The 19,506-nt window shown below is 37.7% G+C and overlaps 3 protein-coding genes across 3 annotated transcripts; 2 read left to right on the top strand and 1 right to left on the bottom strand.

Moving 5' to 3' along the window:
• Positions 1-2,252: 2,252 nt before the first annotated feature.
• On the bottom strand, positions 2,253-3,090 carry LOC138901146 (uncharacterized). Its single transcript, XM_070188886.1, has 3 exons — positions 3,073-3,090; positions 2,527-2,993; positions 2,253-2,424 (listed from the first exon to the last, which is right to left on the bottom strand). The coding sequence occupies exons 1-3, from the start codon at positions 3,088-3,090 to the stop codon at positions 2,253-2,255; spliced, it is 657 nt and encodes a 218-aa protein (XP_070044987.1).
• Positions 3,091-9,368: 6,278 nt separating this feature from the next.
• On the top strand, positions 9,369-9,916 carry LOC104088718 (uncharacterized). Its single transcript, XM_009593440.4, has one exon. The coding sequence runs from the start codon at positions 9,574-9,576 to the stop codon at positions 9,778-9,780; it is 207 nt and encodes a 68-aa protein (XP_009591735.1). The 5' UTR covers positions 9,369-9,573; the 3' UTR covers positions 9,781-9,916.
• Positions 9,917-14,685: 4,769 nt separating this feature from the next.
• LOC138901145 (uncharacterized) lies at positions 14,686-15,027 on the top strand. Its single transcript, XM_070188885.1, has one exon. The coding sequence runs from the start codon at positions 14,686-14,688 to the stop codon at positions 15,025-15,027; it is 342 nt and encodes a 113-aa protein (XP_070044986.1).
• The last annotated feature ends 4,479 nt before the right edge of the window (positions 15,028-19,506 follow it).

The raw sequence follows: 19,506 nt of genomic DNA, 5'->3' as shown, positions 1-19,506 counted from the left end.
TGGTGCTGAAGTTAGTCCGAGTAGGATATTGCTGGCCCCGTATGGAACAAGATTCCAAAAACTACGTATGAAAATGTGATAAAGTACCAATACCACGCACCACTAGTACATCAACCGACGGAACCCCTGCATTCAGTTCTTTTCACGTGGTCGTTCATGAAATGGGGAATGGACATCGTTGGACCATTACCACCGGCTCCTAGAAAGGTAAGGTTTCTTTTGATTTTGACTGACTACTTTTCAAATGGGTGGAAGCATGTCTTTATCAAAAGATCAGAGAACGTGAAGTGGTCGACTTCTTGTGGGAAAACATAATTTGCAAGTTCAGAATACCGAAAGAGAGTTCATGTGACAACGGGCCACAATTTATCGGCGCAAAAGTTACGAAATTCCTCGAAGATTTGAAGATAAAAAGGACTACCTCTTCACCTTACCATCCGAGCGCAAACGGACAACGGAGTCAACAAACAAAACAATTGTGCAAAATCTAAAGAAAAGGCTAGAAGCAGCAAAAGGCCGCTGGCCCAAAGAGTTACCAAGAGTGTTATAGGCCTACCAGACAATGGCCAAGTCAAGCACAGGAGAAACCCCCTTTTTCCTTGTGTACGGTGCATAAGCTTTAATACCGGTGGAAGTAGGGGAGCCAACCTTAAGGTATTTCCAGGCAGATGAAGAATCAAACAACGAGGCGATGCTAATCAACTTGGAATTGCTCGAGGAACGCAGGGAATTAGCGCATGTCAGACTGGCAGCCCAAAAGTAGAGAATGGAGCGATATTATAATCAAAGAACTAACCTTTGTTATCTCAAAGTGGGAGACTTGGTCTTAAGGAAGGTGACTCAGAACAACCGAGAATTCAATGCCGGAAAATTAGGCTCTAAGGGTCATACGAGTTGGAAAACTGCAACGGAGACAAGTTGCCCAGCAACTGGAACATGGCTCATCTCAAAAAATATTACTGCTCACAAACAACAGTCAAATGGAAAGCATGTGTTGCACTCTTTTATCCTTCGTTCCCCTTTTTATCCCAATTGGGTTTTTTTCATGCAAGGATTTTAACGAGGCAGCGACCACAAGCATACTACAAAAATAGCAGTAATAAGACCTTTGATGACAAGGCAAACAAACAAGTCTCCACTCAGGGACGGTAAGGTAATCTTTGCTTCGATAGCAAATTCCCACCGGGAAGTTAAGTTTGCTACCGAACAAAGGTTACACGATCGTTCACGAGCACAAACCACTAGAGGATTGTTAGGTATTCTTTCGCTCGACAGCATGAATTCCTAAGGGGAAAGCAAAATATGTTACCGAGCAAAGGGCTACAACAATTCATTGGTGGAACCTTCGAAGATACAAGACTTCCACTATTCCAACTTGCATTCTTCGCACTAGAACACTGGAGGGGGATAATGATATGATTACAAGGCAACACTGAATTCCACGTCAATCGGGAATGAAAATCCAGTAAGGCAACACTGAATGCCACGTCAACCAGGAACGAAAATCCATCAAGACAACACTGAATGCCACATGCCATCGGGACCGCGGACTGCACAGACAACCCCGAAGAAACAAGTTGTACAAGATAGCCACAAGTCATAGCAACTTCTTTTCTACGTAGCAAAATACCTATGTAAACTATGAAAACAGAAGGAATGAAATGAAATCCTTTTGCTTTTATCTTGTTTCTTGTCTAAACGATGAGCTAATTTTGTCATTTGAAAGTTAAACAAGTACTTCAAATGTTAATATCGTAATGAACAGGAGACGTCCTTTTCAAGAGCACCGTAAACATAAGAGGGCCCTCTCTTATAAAAATCCTCCCATTAAAGGGTTGTTTCGGAAGAATATATGCCCGGAACCAAAAATACTATCGGGGAAAAATACACCTGAATCCACATATGAAAAAGACGCAAAAACCAAACCTGCGCAAATATTTATTAAAACCCGCATGTAAAAGGGATAATTCTCGGAGACAGAAATGCATCAAAGAAAATGCATCCGAGACCACATACAGAAAAATATGATCAGACATTCAAGCAAAAGTAAGACTCGATCAAACATTCGAACAAAAATATGTCTTCATTTACAAGAATGTGCCAAAAGAAATACAAAACACGGAAAGAAAAATCTAAGCTACATCGTCACTGGAATCAGGAGGAAGAGAAGTATCCATATCCACGGGAATAGTAGCCGTTTCAACCGATGGTTCAACATCTTCCCCGGCTTGATCTTTGGCATCATCGCCTTCCTATTCCTCTTCAGTGTCCGAAATGTCGGAACCAGAATAAGAAGAACCTTGAGCATCAGACTGCGCTGGGAGTCCTTTCTTTGCAGCCAACTCAAGCTCGCTTGCCTTAGAAATTTCGGCATCAATATCAAAAATGCCAGCTTTGGCTCTTTTCAAGGTATTTCTCCTCATGCTGTACATGGCATAAGTTTTTTCAACAATGAGGAAAGCCTCCCGGTTCCTGAGTTCTTCTTTGAGTTAAGCGATCTCTGCAGAAAGATTGTCCCGAGCGGACCTAGCAGATCGGAGACTGACATCGAGATCATGGATAGTTGAACTATAGAGCCTGTTATGCTCGATAGTTTTCTTATACTTCTTCTCCAACTGGGCATGTCTCGCCCCTGCGGCAGCAAGTTCTTCGGCCTTAGAATTCAAGGCTGCTTCTAAATTAGTTACCCTTTCAGCAGCAGTAGCCTCACGATCATTGGCAGCAAAAATTGCATTCTGGACCTCATCCCATTTAGCCTTGACTTCATCAAAACCGGCCCTCAGCGACCCAACTTCCTGGCTGAGGGCTACCACTTCCTGCTCACTTTGTTGCAAACGAGCTTCCAAAACATCAGCCTCAGTGGCCCTAGTTTCCAGTTCCGAGAGGCAAAGAACAGTCCGATCACGTTCAGCCAAAAGTTGATCCCGTTCAGAAGAGAGTTCCTCCTTCTCGTGGATTAACCTTCGTATTCCCTCGGAAGCAAGAAAATTAGCCTGCAAGATAAGAAGAGGAAAAAATTTTAAATGCACTCAATCAGAAGCTGGAAAATAACAGAGAAAGATAGAAACATACCATTGCGGCTTGCGGCATTACGCATGGCATTGTTCAACAAACACTCTCCCGAGAGTGTCTGAATATTTTCCCAATCCTTCTCTGAAGCCAGGGGCTTCGGGTAATTCTCAAGCTCCACCGGCCGGGAAAGAAGGTTGCACCCGGTAGAGACTGAGAGGGTAACATTCCTCCTCCTCTGAGGATCTTCAGAAGGGACAACATAATTTTACCCCAAATTCCCATGAACAGGAGACTGGGGAAGAGGAACTCCTTCAGCACGGCCAGGTGCGGCCGTTGGAGATAATGTTGTTGGGGGAAGCGAGGATGAAGATGGAAAAGATGTAGGAGTTGCTGGTGGCGAAGAAGGTGGTGATAAAGTTGGTAAAGGAGAAGAACGGGAAACGACTGCATCGAAGGAAGCACTGGTTGTTGGGTGCTCACCAATCAAGGACGGCAAGGACCTGGTACTCTGCCTCGTAGTACGAGGCACAACGATTGGGGACCGAGAACGGGAGTTGCATTTTCCACCAAATCAAACTCTCCCCAAAGTGCCGAAACATCATCCTTGGTGGATATGACTGCATCAACAGGTTGAGCATCCTGTTGAGAGGCTAAGAATCGTTGTCTTCTATGAAGAGAAACTCTCTCATCACTAGCTTCTTCATCATCAATCACTACGGTGTCTATGACCGGCCCGGAGGGAGGACCGGCCAACGTCGCCACCAGGGATAATTCGGGGGCATCAACCTTTGCCCTCTTATTCTTCTCCCCGGCCGCAGAAGAACGCCTTCTTTTTGGTTGCTTGTTCTCTGGTCGGGGACTCCGTGAGGAAATATTTGTGCCCGGAGTAGACCCGGAGGCACTCGTTCGAGAAAGCGCCTCCTGGAGCAGCCTCACCGCATCAGCAGGGTCGGTCAAAACATCCTCTTCAGGGATCTCGACTGAGCCCGGGTGTAGACCTAATTTGACAAACAAGTCAGGAGATTAAGCCAAATTCCATATATACAAAAACCAAAACAAAGCAAATTATAGTTACCATGATTTTTGGCCTTCCACCCATATTTGATGGACAGTTCTTTTCACAAGCGGATTTCGGGCATGGTAATGTCCAAGATCTTTTGAACCCACCTGTCCAAGCCTTCTACCACCTGTGGGACCCATCGAGTCTCTATAACATACAGAAGTTGAAATATCAATACAGGCGTAAAAAGCATTTAGGAGGGGAGAACATATTGAAAGAAACTTACGGGAACGGTTCCCAGCAACCGGAAAGGATGAGTCCGTTGTTGGAATAATATCACCGGAGGCAACTGTAACAAACCGTTCCATCCACCCTCGGTCGCTGCCATCATCCATGCTAGAAATCAAAGCATGGTGACCACACTTCCAAAAATTTATCATCCCCCCGCGGAAGATCTTGGGGAAGTACAGATTCATCATGTGAGCTCTTCTCTGGTGCCAAAGCACAAGCGCCAAAGGCAGGCAACCGTCCTCCACACAGAGGTTCTTACCTGTGCCAAACATACCTGGTAGTGAAGACAAAATTCTGCTATCATGGAATCAAGCTCCCCACTCAAAGTGAACGTGCCCAAGGTAAAAGGGTATGTGTAAAAATATGTGAAACCCTCTCTAGGAAGGATAACTCACTCCGATAGGTCGGGAGCGATGATGTCCAAATTCAGGCAGCACCAGTCTTCCTTCATAGTAGGGATACTGGAAGGACGAATAGAAGATGAATACCTGCTACGCCCATGTACGGGGGTTATCGGTGGAAAATTTCTCCTCCAAATCCTTCAAAGTACTGAGCCTTTTGGGTATTATGGAACTCACTGTTGAAGGATCATAATCTTCATTTTTGTTCTTATTCTTCGAAGAACCAGAACGTTTAGATGAAGAAGCCATTGGAAGAGGGGAAGAAAACGTTATGTGTTTGGAAGAAATTAGAAAAGAGATGTAGAACAGGGATGCAGGTTGGAAGTTCAAGCAACTGGTGAAACCTAAAGGAAAAGGGAGTCGATACGTATAGGTAAAAATTTTGGGCGGCTAAAATACATGGCTCCAATTACCTCGATAACCAGCAAAAGGCGTGCTAAATCATAGGAGGACACGTGTTCAAGGCATTAAATGCGGAGAAACCGGCGTCTAATCAACCGTTAGTAACCTTCAAAAGAAATTATAGTAATTCCCGCCAAAAGAAGATTCTCACCAACTTCCCGGTAACACAAAGTTATGTCACCGAAAAGTAGGGGGACTATCTGTATTGAGTAAAAAATGTCACGGTACGTGGCCATTAAAGAAAGGGGACACGTGGAATCGAAGTCGGGAGGACGAAAAACCAGGCACATCTACCTCGTGTGTCACCGAGAAAGGCAAGTCCATAAAGACATTAAACATTTTGCGTCCGCTAGCATTTAATGAAGAATATTCCACAGCATTAAAGGGTAACGACTCATTACAGAAATTTGGGCATTTATGTTTACCGTTAGGCTTCCATTATCACATTCCAATAACTGCCATTAATGGTGGGCCCGACCATTATGCCCACTAAGCTATAAATAATATGCTCAACTATCATTGTAAGACACGATTTTCTGGACATCAAAAGATATATTCTAAAACAACATCTTGATACTATTTTTCTCTCTCTAGCTTGTTGTTCTTATCATCATCGTTCCCGAAAAACCTGTCCTCGGGCTCTCAATATCTATCATTTTATATACATTTGAGCTAGATCCGGAATCAACATTACATTCAATTCTCCACTAATGTGTATATCGCCATACATATTATATCGTGATATACATTATCGTAATATACATTCCATACATATTATATATCGTGATATACGTTGTCGAATGTGTGATATACAATGATATCACGATATATATTGTGAGATACATTGTCATAATTGACGATTTTAAGTCTCAAAATCTCAGAACAAAGCATCTATAAATGTGTTATATACTGAGATATGCAGAAGAAAAATAAAATTTTGATATACATGTTGATATACACAAAGAAGGAAAATAGTCAATTTGGGCTACTAGGTGCCAAATCCAAAAAATAGATTTTGTACATAACAATAGCACGGGCTAGCCAATTTTCGGACTGATAATTAAAAAATAGCCAGCGTTTGCAAAGTCATTAAAAAATAGCCACTATTTTGCTGCAACACGAAAAGTTCCAGCATAATATACTGGAGATTGGTGCACCTGTGTATGAACTTCCAGCATATTATATTGGAACTCCAGCGCACGGAAAGTTCCAGCATAATATACTAGAGATTGGAGCACATGTGTATGAAATTCCGGCATAATATGCTGGACCAGTATATTAAGCTGGAACTCCAGTATATTATGATGGAGTTCCGGTATAATTTATACCGGAACTCCATCATAATATACTGGAGTTCCAGCTTATGAAAGTAGCTGAGATGAGGATGTTGAGATGGATGTGTTGGCATACTAGGTTGGATAGAATTAGGAACGAAGTTATTCGGAACAAGGTAGGAGTGGCCCCTGTGGAGGCTAAGATGTATAAGGCGGGGTTGAAATGGTTGGGGCATGTTAAGAGGAGAAGCACAGATGCCCCAGTCAGGAGATGTGAGAGGTTGGCCTTAGGAGGTGAGATGAGGGGTAGAGGTAGGCCAAAGAAGTCTTGGGGAGAGGTGATCATGCGGGACATGACGCAGCTTGAGCTAACCGAGGACATGACCCTAGATAGAAGGGTGTGGAGGTTGAAGATTAGGTTAGAAGGTTAGTAGGTAGTCGTGCATTTCTCTTTGACTTTTATAGTTCGATAGTATTAGTGCTAGTACGGTACCCTTTTTTCCTTAGTGTGCTATATTCGCATGTCTTGTTCTGTTATTACTTGTCATCAGTAATTCTGTAGTTTGCTGGCAGTACTTCGTTCATATTCTCGTTTGCTGCCTTGAATTTAGTTTTCTAAATATATTATCTTTCTATTACTTATTATCGGTACCTCTTTCATATTCTTTGTTTCTATCTTCGATTTAGTTTTCTAATGATGTAGTGTCTTGCTATTACTTACTATCAGGGCTTCTTTCATCTTCTTTAGTCGAGGGTCTATCGGAAACATTCTCTCTGCCCTGCTAGGGTAGGGGTAAGGTTGTGTATATCATACCCTCCCCACACCCCACTTGTGGGATTATAGTGGGTTGTTGTTGTTGTTGTTGTTGTTGTTGTTGTTGTTGTTGTTCCAGGATAATATACTGAAACTTCAGTATATTATGCTGGAATATTTTCCGGAATTTGAACAATGTTTTCGTTCAGATTTATCTTTACATGAAAAGTGGCTAAATTTTGATTACTTTTGAAACTGTTACTATTTTTCAATTATCACTTGTAAATCTGGGTATTTTTGAGTTTGACTCCTTTTTTACGCCAATTATTGGACCAGATTGTCATGGAATGTCAAATTCCCCTAAATTACAGGGTTTAAAATCTTTAATTTATGCTCTTAATAACTTTCTTTAACACATATACAAGTTCGGAATCGAAAGTATTGAATTTAAATAAACTTACAAAATGAATACTAGATTCCCCCTGGGTTAGATCCCCCACCACAGGGTGAAGAGAAGAGTAGGTGATTAATCTATTACAACAATTAGATGAGCTGCTAACGAACCTTCAAATTCACAATATTGGTTTTCTAGGCGCTTGGACAAGCATTTGACGAATAGAATAAGAACTTTTTTAGGCGCTTTTTTCATATGTTGATAAAATATCGAATTAATGTTCTAGTTTAAGAGTAAGTGTCGCAGTTCAGCATAAACTTGATAATTTACTCAATCCGATTCATATTATCTGTATTTTAAGGATGCTATACACTTCTTTATAATTTTAATAAGAAGAGTTTATTTCTAAAGTATTATTCATCTAAAGCATTTCACCTAATTAATAGAGCGGCCACTCTTGAACAAAGTGGTTGAGGGAGTTTTTCCAGTACTAGGTCAAGAGTTCAAGATTGTACCTTGCCAATGAGGAGAAAACTCCACTAATTGGAATTTTAAAAAAAAAGTTTTGAAAAAATATTTTCTAATTGACAAATTGTAAAACAAAGTAAATTTGTCAAAAGTCTGATGTTTGTGATAGGAAGAACTAACTTTTATCCATCTTTAGTTAGTTGAATGAATATCGCAAGTATATTTTATAGAAAGACCACATTTATAATGAATCCCAAAACCATATGCCGAAGACGTAATGATAAGAAATTAAAAATTAAATTTATGACGATATATGGAGTATATTATTTTACCAAACTATAATTTAGTGGCAGAATCATCAGATAGTCATGCTAGGTTGATTCGGATATCACTATTATTTATTATCGATTATAATTATGATTTAGTCCTTTAATTTGGGTTAACACCAAATCAAACCAACTTCTTAGTTTGTTCAAAATATAAACTTAACACAAAATTGATTCAAATCAAACCATAGATACAGTAGTATCAATTTTTTAGGTCAATTTGCTTAATTTTTTTTGGTTGGTCTAGAATACCCCTACTTATTTATACCACATAACGTACCATTTGTCAACAAAATCACAGTATCACACCACTCCTCCTTCCTTTATCAAAACCGAAATTATCCTTCTTATCTCTGTTTATTGTAATAGCATGTCGTTTTATTAGCAAAAAAAACAAAAACAAAAACAAAAACAAAATAACACTACTGACTGCTGCCTGTTTGGCTTTACTTTATGCGAGAGTTAGCCTTAGCCACAAAGCTTCTTAAAACTGCGGGCGCCGAATCTTCTCGAAATCTCTCCGTTTTTTCGGAGGACAGCCTCCGCCCACCTAAAGAACGCGTATATATATATATATATATAAAAACAAAATATATATTATATTTCAGCCGTTTTATTTTAAAAGAATTAACTTAAATAGTCATTAATCCAACCGTTTAAACTAAAAAAATAAGTATATATATATATATATAATTAATTAATGTATAACATATGTATAATCATATATAATAATTATATAATATATGTATATTGCTATAAAAATAAATATTGCATCTGGTCGATTATTTAGGTAAAGATCCCATTATTTTAACCCATCATGTTGAATTGGTAACAGAGTATTAAAAAAAATACTTCTAAAATTTATGATTTAATATATATTATAATATTAGTGTCGTTGTAAAAATTTATTATTAAAAACAAAAAAAAAATGAGTTAAATTTATTTTAAATATAAAAATATTAGTATTATATACAGATTAGGAAAGAAATAAATAGGACGACTGTTATATGCACAGAACAGGAGGTATATGCTTCTATATATACACAACACACACATAAGCCATACAACTTCTCATACGCTCAAAAATCTCAACAAAACATCGTATACACGGAAAACCCTTTTGTCTTTCTCTCTCACCTCGCTCCAGCAAAAACTCCTCAAGAAAAAAGAATACTATTTCCCCCTTTTTATTTCAATTTTAAGGAGAGAAATTGCAGTGAGAAGAAATAAATAGTAGTAAAAGAAGAGAAGATGTGTTTGTTCTCATGTGTATGTGAAGAAGATGAGAAAGAGCTAGGAAGAAAAGTAGCACCAGGGGCTTGTCCTTGTTGTGGAGGAAAAGTACAAGCTGTAGATGTAGAAGGCCGTTTCAGATTTTGCTTTCTCCCTATTTGCTTTAGGTTCAAGAGGAAGTATCTCTGTACTCTCTGTTCTAAGCGTTTGGTTTTGTATTCTTGATCTCCCTATTTTCCTCTTGTAATTTCTACTCTCAATTTTTTGAACAGCATCCTATAAGTGTAATTATTTATCTGAAATAGTGTTTGAGAGTTGTTCATTTGCTCAAGAATATATGAAACTTTTGTAGTTGTGCTCAGTTATGAGAATTTACAAAATCGAGGTTTTCCAATTGACTGTTTATAGCTCGGTATCAGAAAAATAAATATATTGTCGGTATTAAGGAATTTTTAAACCTTCAGGTAGTTTTTATTTGTTGTTTTAAGATTATAAATTTTACATTTTAAGGAAGTTTACCTATACATGGTCGCAAAAAGTTCTTTGCATTGACTGTGCTTGTAACTCTAATGACAAAGCCAACTGTCTTAATGCTAATTGGGATTCAGGCTCCTAATTAATTTTCAGCATATTGCATTCTGCATTCATTGTTAGAGACTCCCATTTCACCTCTGCGTATTGTATTCTCAGTGTTTCCAACTCTTAATAAAGGTCTTGGATTCGAGTCCTCGTAGCAATCGAGATATTTTAAATTTAGTGAATTTGGAATAGGGAAAACAATATATGTGGCAGATTTGAGTAGCCACGTACTTGTCCATTTCATTGCCCAAATCTTGGTCAGACTAGTTGACCCAATTAACCCCGCCACAGAAATGTGTGAATGGCATGTGTCCTGCTCGTGGACCAAAACATACTCCAAATACCTTTAGGCCTTGGCCAAATTAAGGAAGCTTCCTAACAACGTGGTCTGTTTCCCTTGTGTTGTCGAAATTGAACTCTTTGATTCGATCAAGCTCCTGGCTTTGCAGGATTTGGTACTTTGGAGATTGTCCGATGCGGATTTAGGATTTAAAACTATGGTTTAATCTTTAAAGTTTTTGCATTGAACTTTTTTTATGCTAAAAATTATGGATCATATTTATTATCTGTTGTAACTTTCGTGAATTTTTACACATAAATTTATGTTTCACGTCAAAAAATATTGCATTCAGCTGAATCCGGCGTCACAAGGCTAGGTCTTATTTGGAGTACTTCATCGTGGTGGAGGACGACTTGTTCTTAATTTTCTAGTTGAATTGAGCAGCTCCATCCTTTGAATTTTTAAGTTATATAAACTGACAATTTATACAACTATTAGTATAGTTTAACTGCTTATAACAATTTGTTTGTTTATCTTTTTAAATTATCATATTAGGTTTGATTGGTTCAGGCAGTTACTTGCTATCGCAAGTCAATGACACTGTTGAGTCCATAGACATAAACATCCTATGTAATATTCTGTATGTCAAGGTTCAATTTCTTGGTCTCTCTTTTGGCGCTTTTCTTGGAATAAAATTGAATGAACTGAAACGACATAATAACAGAAATTCGAACATCTAAAGTGAGTTTGAAGCCAATCATCCGAACCAAATGTAATGTGTCTTTTATTTACGTGCACTTTTCCCCCCTTGTTTCGTTATTTATGTTAATTTTTATGTGCACTTTTTTCGTTAAAGTAAGAGAGTCTTTTGAGTAACAGTAAAGTTGTTTCTGTGGTCACAAGTACGAGTTGTGAAAATAATCATTAATGCATGCATTAGGGTAGGTTGTATACGTCATACTTCTTGAATTACGATCCTTCTTCGGACTATACGTGAACGTTAGATTTCTTGTGTAACGGACTGTTTTTTTACTTGGTCTATAAGATCTTACCCGAAAGTTATGGCACCACCTACATACTATACACCTGATGGATGTGATACAGGCATTTGTAACTTTGTATTGCTTTTGGACAAGATAGAATTGTTGAGACATTAATGTTTTTCTTTTTAAAAAAAAATCAGTTGATAACGATCCCCATACCTACTAATGGCCAACTTTACAAATTATGAGAAAAATCGAGGCACTACCCAGCCAGTTTAACTTTTTCAGATGGTTCTCGGGCCTTCGCTTAATAGTATTTTGACTTTTCAGCGAAAGAAAACATAAAAGTTGTCCCCCCAGAAAAAAGTGTTCTCACTCTTGTAGTAATACAATTAAGTATTATTCGTCACGTGAGTTCTACCATTTCTTTAAGTCAGGATATACAATTGTAATTGTTTGACTGAGAGTAAGTAAACAAGTTTAGTTTTCCTACCTGTTTTCTGGAGCTTCACTTGGCAAGCTTATGAGCATAAAGAGAAAAAGAAGTTGTATACTTCTTCTCATTTAATTGCTTAAATTAATGTGAAAGGTACGTACAAGGTTATTTTTTGTTACAACTATCACAAGAGCTTCTAAACGTATAGTCGTAAAACTCACAGTATTGACTTCCAAATCCGACGGGTCATAAATAATGAAGTAACAATAACCCGAGAAGCAGCAGAGACACTATTTTTAATTTATGTGAAAGAGTGTCCAATATCAGTTTACTTCTTCTAGAAAAACCTCCCTTTCATTTTCAAATATTTTCGACAAATTTACCACGTTGTTGCTAAAGCAATTAGTCAAATACACGAGAACTATATTAACAAAGTTATTGCTTATCAAATTAGGAAACAATAACAGAAATGAGGGCAAAACATTTTAATTATGAAAATAACACAATAAAAATAGAGAACGAAAAAGAATAAAATAGTAGGTAAAGTGTCCTTATCCGCTAGGGTCACCAAACCCAATGTAACATAGCAAATCCCTCATTAGCGTTCTCGAAACTCAAGTTCTCATTCCCCTATAGAATCAACAAGCAGGGGCTGAGTTCAAATATATAGCTTTTGACTTGGACCGAACTTATTAGGTTTGATTCAAATTTTATATTTGTCTTAAAAATAATAAATATGTACAAAAGCATTAACAATATATCCAATATAATCTTGCATAGTGGAGTCTGTGGAGGGTAGTTGTATGCAGATCTTATCCCTACCGTATGGAGATAGATTGATTATTTTTAATAAACCCTCGGCTTAAAAAAAAATTTATAAGTTATTAATTTAGAACTTAATAATTTAAAGGGGCTAATACTGAATATAAGCTTCTAATCCTGCCTTTCCTATTGGCTGCTAATTAACAATCCTTTATTCCTCGTATCTGCAGTGCACTCAAACCGCAACAAGCGGCTTTCTGTTAAATAATAATACATGAGAATTTGCATATCATATTAAAGCCAATGCTACGATATGATGGACCTTTAATATATCCAGACTGTTAAAAAGATTCTAAACTAAGGATTAAAGATTAATAATAACATTAGTACATCGTCATTTGCTATACCGTGCAGTAAGTACATAAGCAACGGCGGAACTAGAGTGTCTAGAGCGGGTTCGGCCGAACTTTGGTTTGAATTTTTTATTTGTCATAAAAATTTATTAAATATATAAAAATTATTACTTTAGAATCCAATAATTTAAAACAATTAAAATTTTGAACCTATAAGTTTAAAATCCTAATTTCGCCCAGGTATAAGAGAAGATTATTAATGTTGTCACGAAATTAATCCAATGATCAAGATGTCACACTTTAAGTAGTAATGTCTCAAGCTTGAGTTCATTAGCCACTTGACACTGTTGTCCAACTAGATTTCCCTCTTCTCTTGTACTATATATGTAATAGAAAAATCTTCGTACGATACTATTTTTTTTAAATTACCTGCAGATTTTTCTAGTTGAACTCATATTAGGATTCCATAATCACTTTTTCTCCTAAAATATGGCCTACCTTGTCCCTTGAGAAAATTCGAGGATATGATGATAGGTGTCGATCGATGTCTTTGTTCTTCACTTTGTCATTACACATGAGAAAAGCTACAGTTTTTGAGAAAATTAGAAAGATTAACTTCAATAATGGAGAGCAAATGGAGCCCAATAATTTATTTGGGCGTTGAAAAATAAGAAGCATGTCATTTCTATTACTGTAGTGGACAAAATCCAGTTTGCTCCCTAAATTTTTGGGAGATCGGTATTCAGGATTGCTGTCAAAATATAATTATTAATAAAGTGCATTAAGGGTCCGTTTGGCCATAAAAATATTCATTTTTTTCGAAAAAAAATCACTTTTTTTCAGAATTAATGTTTAGCCATGAAATTTTTAAATTTTATTTGAAGTTGAATTTCAGATTTTTTCGATTTCAAAAACCTCAAAAAACTTTTTTTCAAAATTTTTACTTCAAACCACTCACAAAAATTCAAAAACAACTTCAAATTGTATTCATGTCCAACCACAACTCTAATTTTCAAATACCATTTTCAGTTGAAATAAAATCACTTTTTCTGGAGTTTCACAATTCTTATGTACAAACGCCCACTAAATATTTTTTATTCAACGGATCATGAGATTGATTTTCCGACCAGTGCTATATAGGTGAGTTAGCAGATTAGATCCCGGTAGAATTTTGGAAGAACGCGGACAAGGCAGGTTTGGAGTGGCTTATTAGGTTGTTTAATGTTATTTTTAGGATGACGAAGATGTCCGAAGAATGGAGGTGGAGTACGGTGGTTCCAGCGTACAAGAATAAGGGTGATATCCAAAATTGCAATAACTACATGGGTATCAGGCTGCTAAGCCACATAATGAAAGTTTAGGAGAGGGTGGTAAAAGTAAGGGTGATGAGGAGTATATCTATTTCTGAGAACCAGTTCAGATTTATGCCAGGGCGATTGACTACTGAAGCCATTCACCTTATTAAGAGACTGGTGGAGTAGTATAGGAATAGGAAGAGGGACTTGCACATGATATTCATTAATCTAGAGAAAGCTTATGACAAAGTCTCAAGGGAGGTGCTATGGAGATGTTTGGAGGTTAGAGGTGTGCATGTAGCTTATACTAGAGTGATTCAGGATATGTATGATGGTGCTAAGGCTCGGGTTAGAACGGTGGGAGGGGACTCAAAACATTCCCAGTTGTGATGGGTTTTCATCAGGGATCCGCTCTCTTAGCACGTTTTTATTTGCCATAGCGATGGATGTTCTAACACAGCACATTCAAGGGAAGGTGCTATGGTGCATGTTATTCACTGATGATATAGTATTGATTGACGAAATGTGGGCCGGTGTTAGTGCAAGGTTGGAGGTCTGGAGACGAACATTTGAGTCAAAAGGTTTCAAGTTGAACATCACTAAAATGGGGTACTTGGAATGTAAAGTCAGCGGCATGACTAAGGAAGAGGATGTGGAAGTGAGGCTAGATTCACAAGTAATTCCCAAGAAAGGGAGTTTTAAGTACCTTAGATCTATAATTTCTAGTAATGGAGAGATAGACGAGGATGTCACGCATCATATCGAAACGGGATATATGAAATGAGGGCCCCGCTTTCAAAATTTTGTGTGATAAAAAGGTACCACCAAGACTCAAAAGTAAGTTTTATAGAGTAATGGTCACACCAATTATGTTGTATGGGGTGGAGTGTTGGCCGGTCAAGAACACCTATGTACAACAGATGAAAGTAGTAGAAATAAGGATGCTGGTATGGATGTGCGGGCATACCAGGGTAGATAATATTAGGAATGGAGTTATCCAAGACAAGGTGGGAGTGGCCCCCGGAGGGATAAGATGCGGAAAGCTAGACTGAGATGGTACTGACATGTGAAGAGGAGGAGTATAGATACCCTGGTGAGTAGGTACGAGAGGTTGGACATGGTAGGGTTGAGGAGAGGTAAAGATAGGCCTAGGAAGTATTGAGGAGAGATGATTAGGCATGACATGACGCAACTTCAGCTTACTGAGGACTTGACCCTTGATAGGTGGGAGTGTCTCATTTTCATGTCGGTATATAACACTAGTATTAATCTCTTATTTTCATACCTTCTTATTTGTAGGTTTCTTTTATCTTATGTTTATCCTTTCGTTTCGATTATTCTTTCATCATGTCTCCTTATCACCTAATCTTTTTTATGTTACTACATGTTGTATCTTCTTCTTTTATTTTTACCTTGAGCCAGGGGTCTATCGGAAATAACCTCTACCTTCATAAGGTAGGGGTAAGGTCTGCGTACACTCTATCCCTCGACCCTAATTTATAAGATTATGATAGGTTTGTTATTGTTGTTGTTGTTGCTATAGGTGAGTTAAAATGGCAATGAAAATTGGAGAGACCAAAATGAGCAAGATAGGACTAGAAGGATGGACTTTCAACACATATAGAATTTTAGCCTCTTTTTAAAAATATTTACCATATTACTTTGCCATGATTTATCATCGGCTAATCGCAATCATATATTCTAATGTCATGTTATTTTCTCTTACACCGTATTGGATATAAGGCTAGTCTGTTAGTGTCTTATTTTAGTATGTTAGTACCTTGCCATTGTTTCTGATTATTGATATTATTTTATTTATTTATTTTTTTGATTCTTAGGTCGTTGGTACTATCTTTCTGGCCTCGATATATTGTTGTTACAGTTCTATTGTCTCTTTTCATCTTCTTGTGCCAAAGATCTATCGAAAACAGTCTCTCTACCCACATGGTAGGGATAAGGTCTGCATATACACTACCCTGCCTAGATTCCACTTGTGAGATTATACTGGGTTATTGTTGTTGTTGGCTATCACTTGTACACCAATAAATGCCTCTTAAGGTAATTAACATAATACGATGATGTCTTAGTGATAGGGTTAGCTTTTTTATCATAGTTAAAAGTAGGATTAATTTAGCATATGATCACTCTACTTTACTTTATTATACTAAAGTTACTATACTATTTTGTATTCTCAACTCTGCCTAAGTATCTCAGAATTAATAGTTTTTATAACTAAAAAGTCACTCAACTCTATCTAAGTATCATGGAGTAATATTTTCTTTATTGTCACTATGTTTACTTTGTTTTCTCCTAGTAATTTTCTATGATACTTAGCCAAATATGAGTGATTCTTTTATTACAAAGAGTAGTTTTGTGTGCCTTTCTATGATACTTAGTTTGAAGTAAAATTTTCATTATAAGAAAGAGTTAGACTTTTATGCAATAAAATGGAATTTACATGATCATACATGTAATTAACCCTAGAACGAATATTGTTAATCCTGTGAAAGGAAAACTGATAGGTTATATGTATCCCTGCTATTTTTTGATGATCTAACAAACTTAATGATAAGAACTAGATAAGGAACCTGTTACACATCCTCAAGTACTTAAAGAATAATAAGTCTCAAGTCGGGGACGTGGTTCAACTCTTCAGAGTCAAAGGAACAACAGAGGGAACATATGGCCACCAGTTCCCTTGGTGATGGTACAAGTTAGCTCCTCACAGTTGTAAAGTTGATGCCTGCACACGCAACAGTACAAAAACAGTGCAGCAATCAACTTTATGGGAATGCCCTTTAACTAACTTATTTGCATCATTCAAGTGATATCACAAATGAATTATTAACATCAAGCAAAGGCAAAACAAAACACTTGCACATTCAGAATCGATCAAGTATTCTCTCAAGTCTGTCTCAATCTTGCAAGTGATTCTCAAGGGCATCAAGAACAAAGAACAACATAACGAAGGACCAGTTTCCTGTATTGAGTCATTACATGTCCTTAGTTGTGTTGCACCTTTGTTAAAGCACTTTACTTGTAATTCCTACTTAGCTTAGTTAGAAGCATTGTGTAGGAAATCTTTGTAAAATTATAAGCCGTGTGTTTGTGTCTTGGCTAGAGTTAGTCGAGTTGTTAGTCTTTGTAATAGAGTTATTACAAAGTGGCTTGTAATAGAGTTATTACAAGTTAGTGAGGGATTAAGAGGTTAATTCCTTGGTTACAATAGGTTGTAATCTAAAGTTTGCTCAGTAGTGAAGTTGAAATTCTACAAGGGTAGGTCATGATTTTTAATCTCGTGAGTTGGGAGTTTTTCACATAAAATTCCATTATGTCATTTACTTACTGCTGTGTGCGTGCGTTCTGTGGGAACTTATAGAGAACTTGGTTCTCTACATAGTTTGGTAGACCCTTAGTTTCTATCAATTGGTATCAGAGTAGGTTCTTTCTAAAAGGTTAACACCTAGATAAGATCTTCATCATGACTGCTCCACCAAACTTTGAGGAAGGACAATCAATGTACATACCACCTAGATTCAACGGCCAATACTATGGTTGGTAGAAAACAAGAATGCATGATTTCATTATGGCTGAGGACTCAGAGTTGTGGGATATAATCTGTGACAGACCTTTTGTTCCCATGAGAACTGTTGATGAAGGAACAACTATAGTCCCAAAAATGAGAAAAGAGTACAAGGATGCTGACAGAAAGGCTATTAAGAAGAATTTCAGGGCTAAACAATTTCTTGTCTGTTGCATCGGACCAGATGAATACAACCGCATCTCAGCTTGTCAGAGTGCTAAGGAGATCTGGGAAGCTCTTCAAACAGCACACGAAGGGACAACTCGAGTCAAGCAGTCGAAGATCGACATGTTGATAACTGAGTGTGAGCTCTTCAGAATGAAGGACGACGAGTCCATCCAGGACATGCACACTTGCTTCACCTCTATCATCAATGCGCTTCACTCACTAGGATAAATCATTCCCAGGAACAAACTTGTCAGGAAAATACTTAGTGTATTACCTGGTTCCTGGGAAAGCAAGGTAAACGCCATCACGGAGGCAAAGGATTTGCAGAAGCTGACCATTGATGAACTCATTGGTAATCTGAAAACTTATGAAAAGAATAAGAAGGACAATGAGAGAAGAGAGCCCAAAAGGGAGAAAACCGTGGTCCTCAAGACACACAAAAATGACTCAAGTGGTGAGGATGCCGACATGGCTTACCTGACAAAGAAATTTTAGAAAATGGTTCGCAGAAATAGAAGTATTCCAAAAAGGGGCAGCTCTAGCAAGACAAGAGGCTATGACCTATGTCATAAGTGTGGGAAACCAAGACATTTCATCAAGGATTTCCCCCTTCTTAAGCAAGATCAGTACAAACACAACACAGACAAAGTAGTCAAAAGGAACCAGGTTCTTGACAAAAAGTTCAGGAGAAAAGATACCGCTGACAATGTTGTGAAACAAACTCTTGCTGATTGGGAAGACTCCTCCAGTGAATCTGGAGATGATGATGATCAAGGTGATAGCTCCATGATGGCAGTAGAAAGTGAAGCAGCTGAATATGATTCCATATTTGCTCTAATGGCTAAATCAGATGAGGATGAGGAAGATGACGATGAAGATGAGGTAAACTTTCTGGATGTTCAAAGAAATTTGAAATCCTATTTTTAAAAGAAGCTTATATCTTTGGCTAATATTTTAATTGATGCTTATCACAGTCTCATTAATGATAAAAATGTGCTAACCATGGAACTATGAGAAATAGAACACGAGAGAGATGATCTAGTGGTGGTTACGATTGATCTAAGAGAGACCATTGAGAGTTTAAAAAGGGAAAAGGATATTTTGACAGAGAGAATTGCAAACATAGAGCATGAGAGAGATGACCTATTGGTAGTAGTTGTAGACCTAAAGGAAACAATTAAGGAACTAAGAAGGGAAAGTAGGGCTATGAACACTCAAAAGGGAAAGGAAGTTGCAAGCACACCTTAGGCTTGAAAATGAGCTAAAATCAGTGAAATCTAGTCTGTGTGCTGAGCTTGAGAAAAATAGACAACTTCAGGAAGATCTAGGCAGAGTGAATAGTGACCTAGAAAAATCTCTTAAGTGGACCTGATCCTCTGATGCAATCACTTCTATGTATACGAACAATGGGGGGAACAGGCAGGGAATCGGGTTCAAAAAAGAAAAAACCCCTTACAACCCACACAACAAGTGCGTTACTATTCCTGATAATTGGCTCTGTACTCACTGTGG

The sequence above is a fragment of the Nicotiana tomentosiformis genome, chromosome 11 (genome assembly GCF_000390325.3).
Source record: "Nicotiana tomentosiformis chromosome 11, ASM39032v3, whole genome shotgun sequence".
Taxonomy (NCBI): Eukaryota; Viridiplantae; Streptophyta; class Magnoliopsida; order Solanales; family Solanaceae; genus Nicotiana; species Nicotiana tomentosiformis.
The sequence above is the reverse complement of the archived record's forward strand: the minus strand, read 5'-3'. Positions and strand labels throughout refer to the sequence as shown.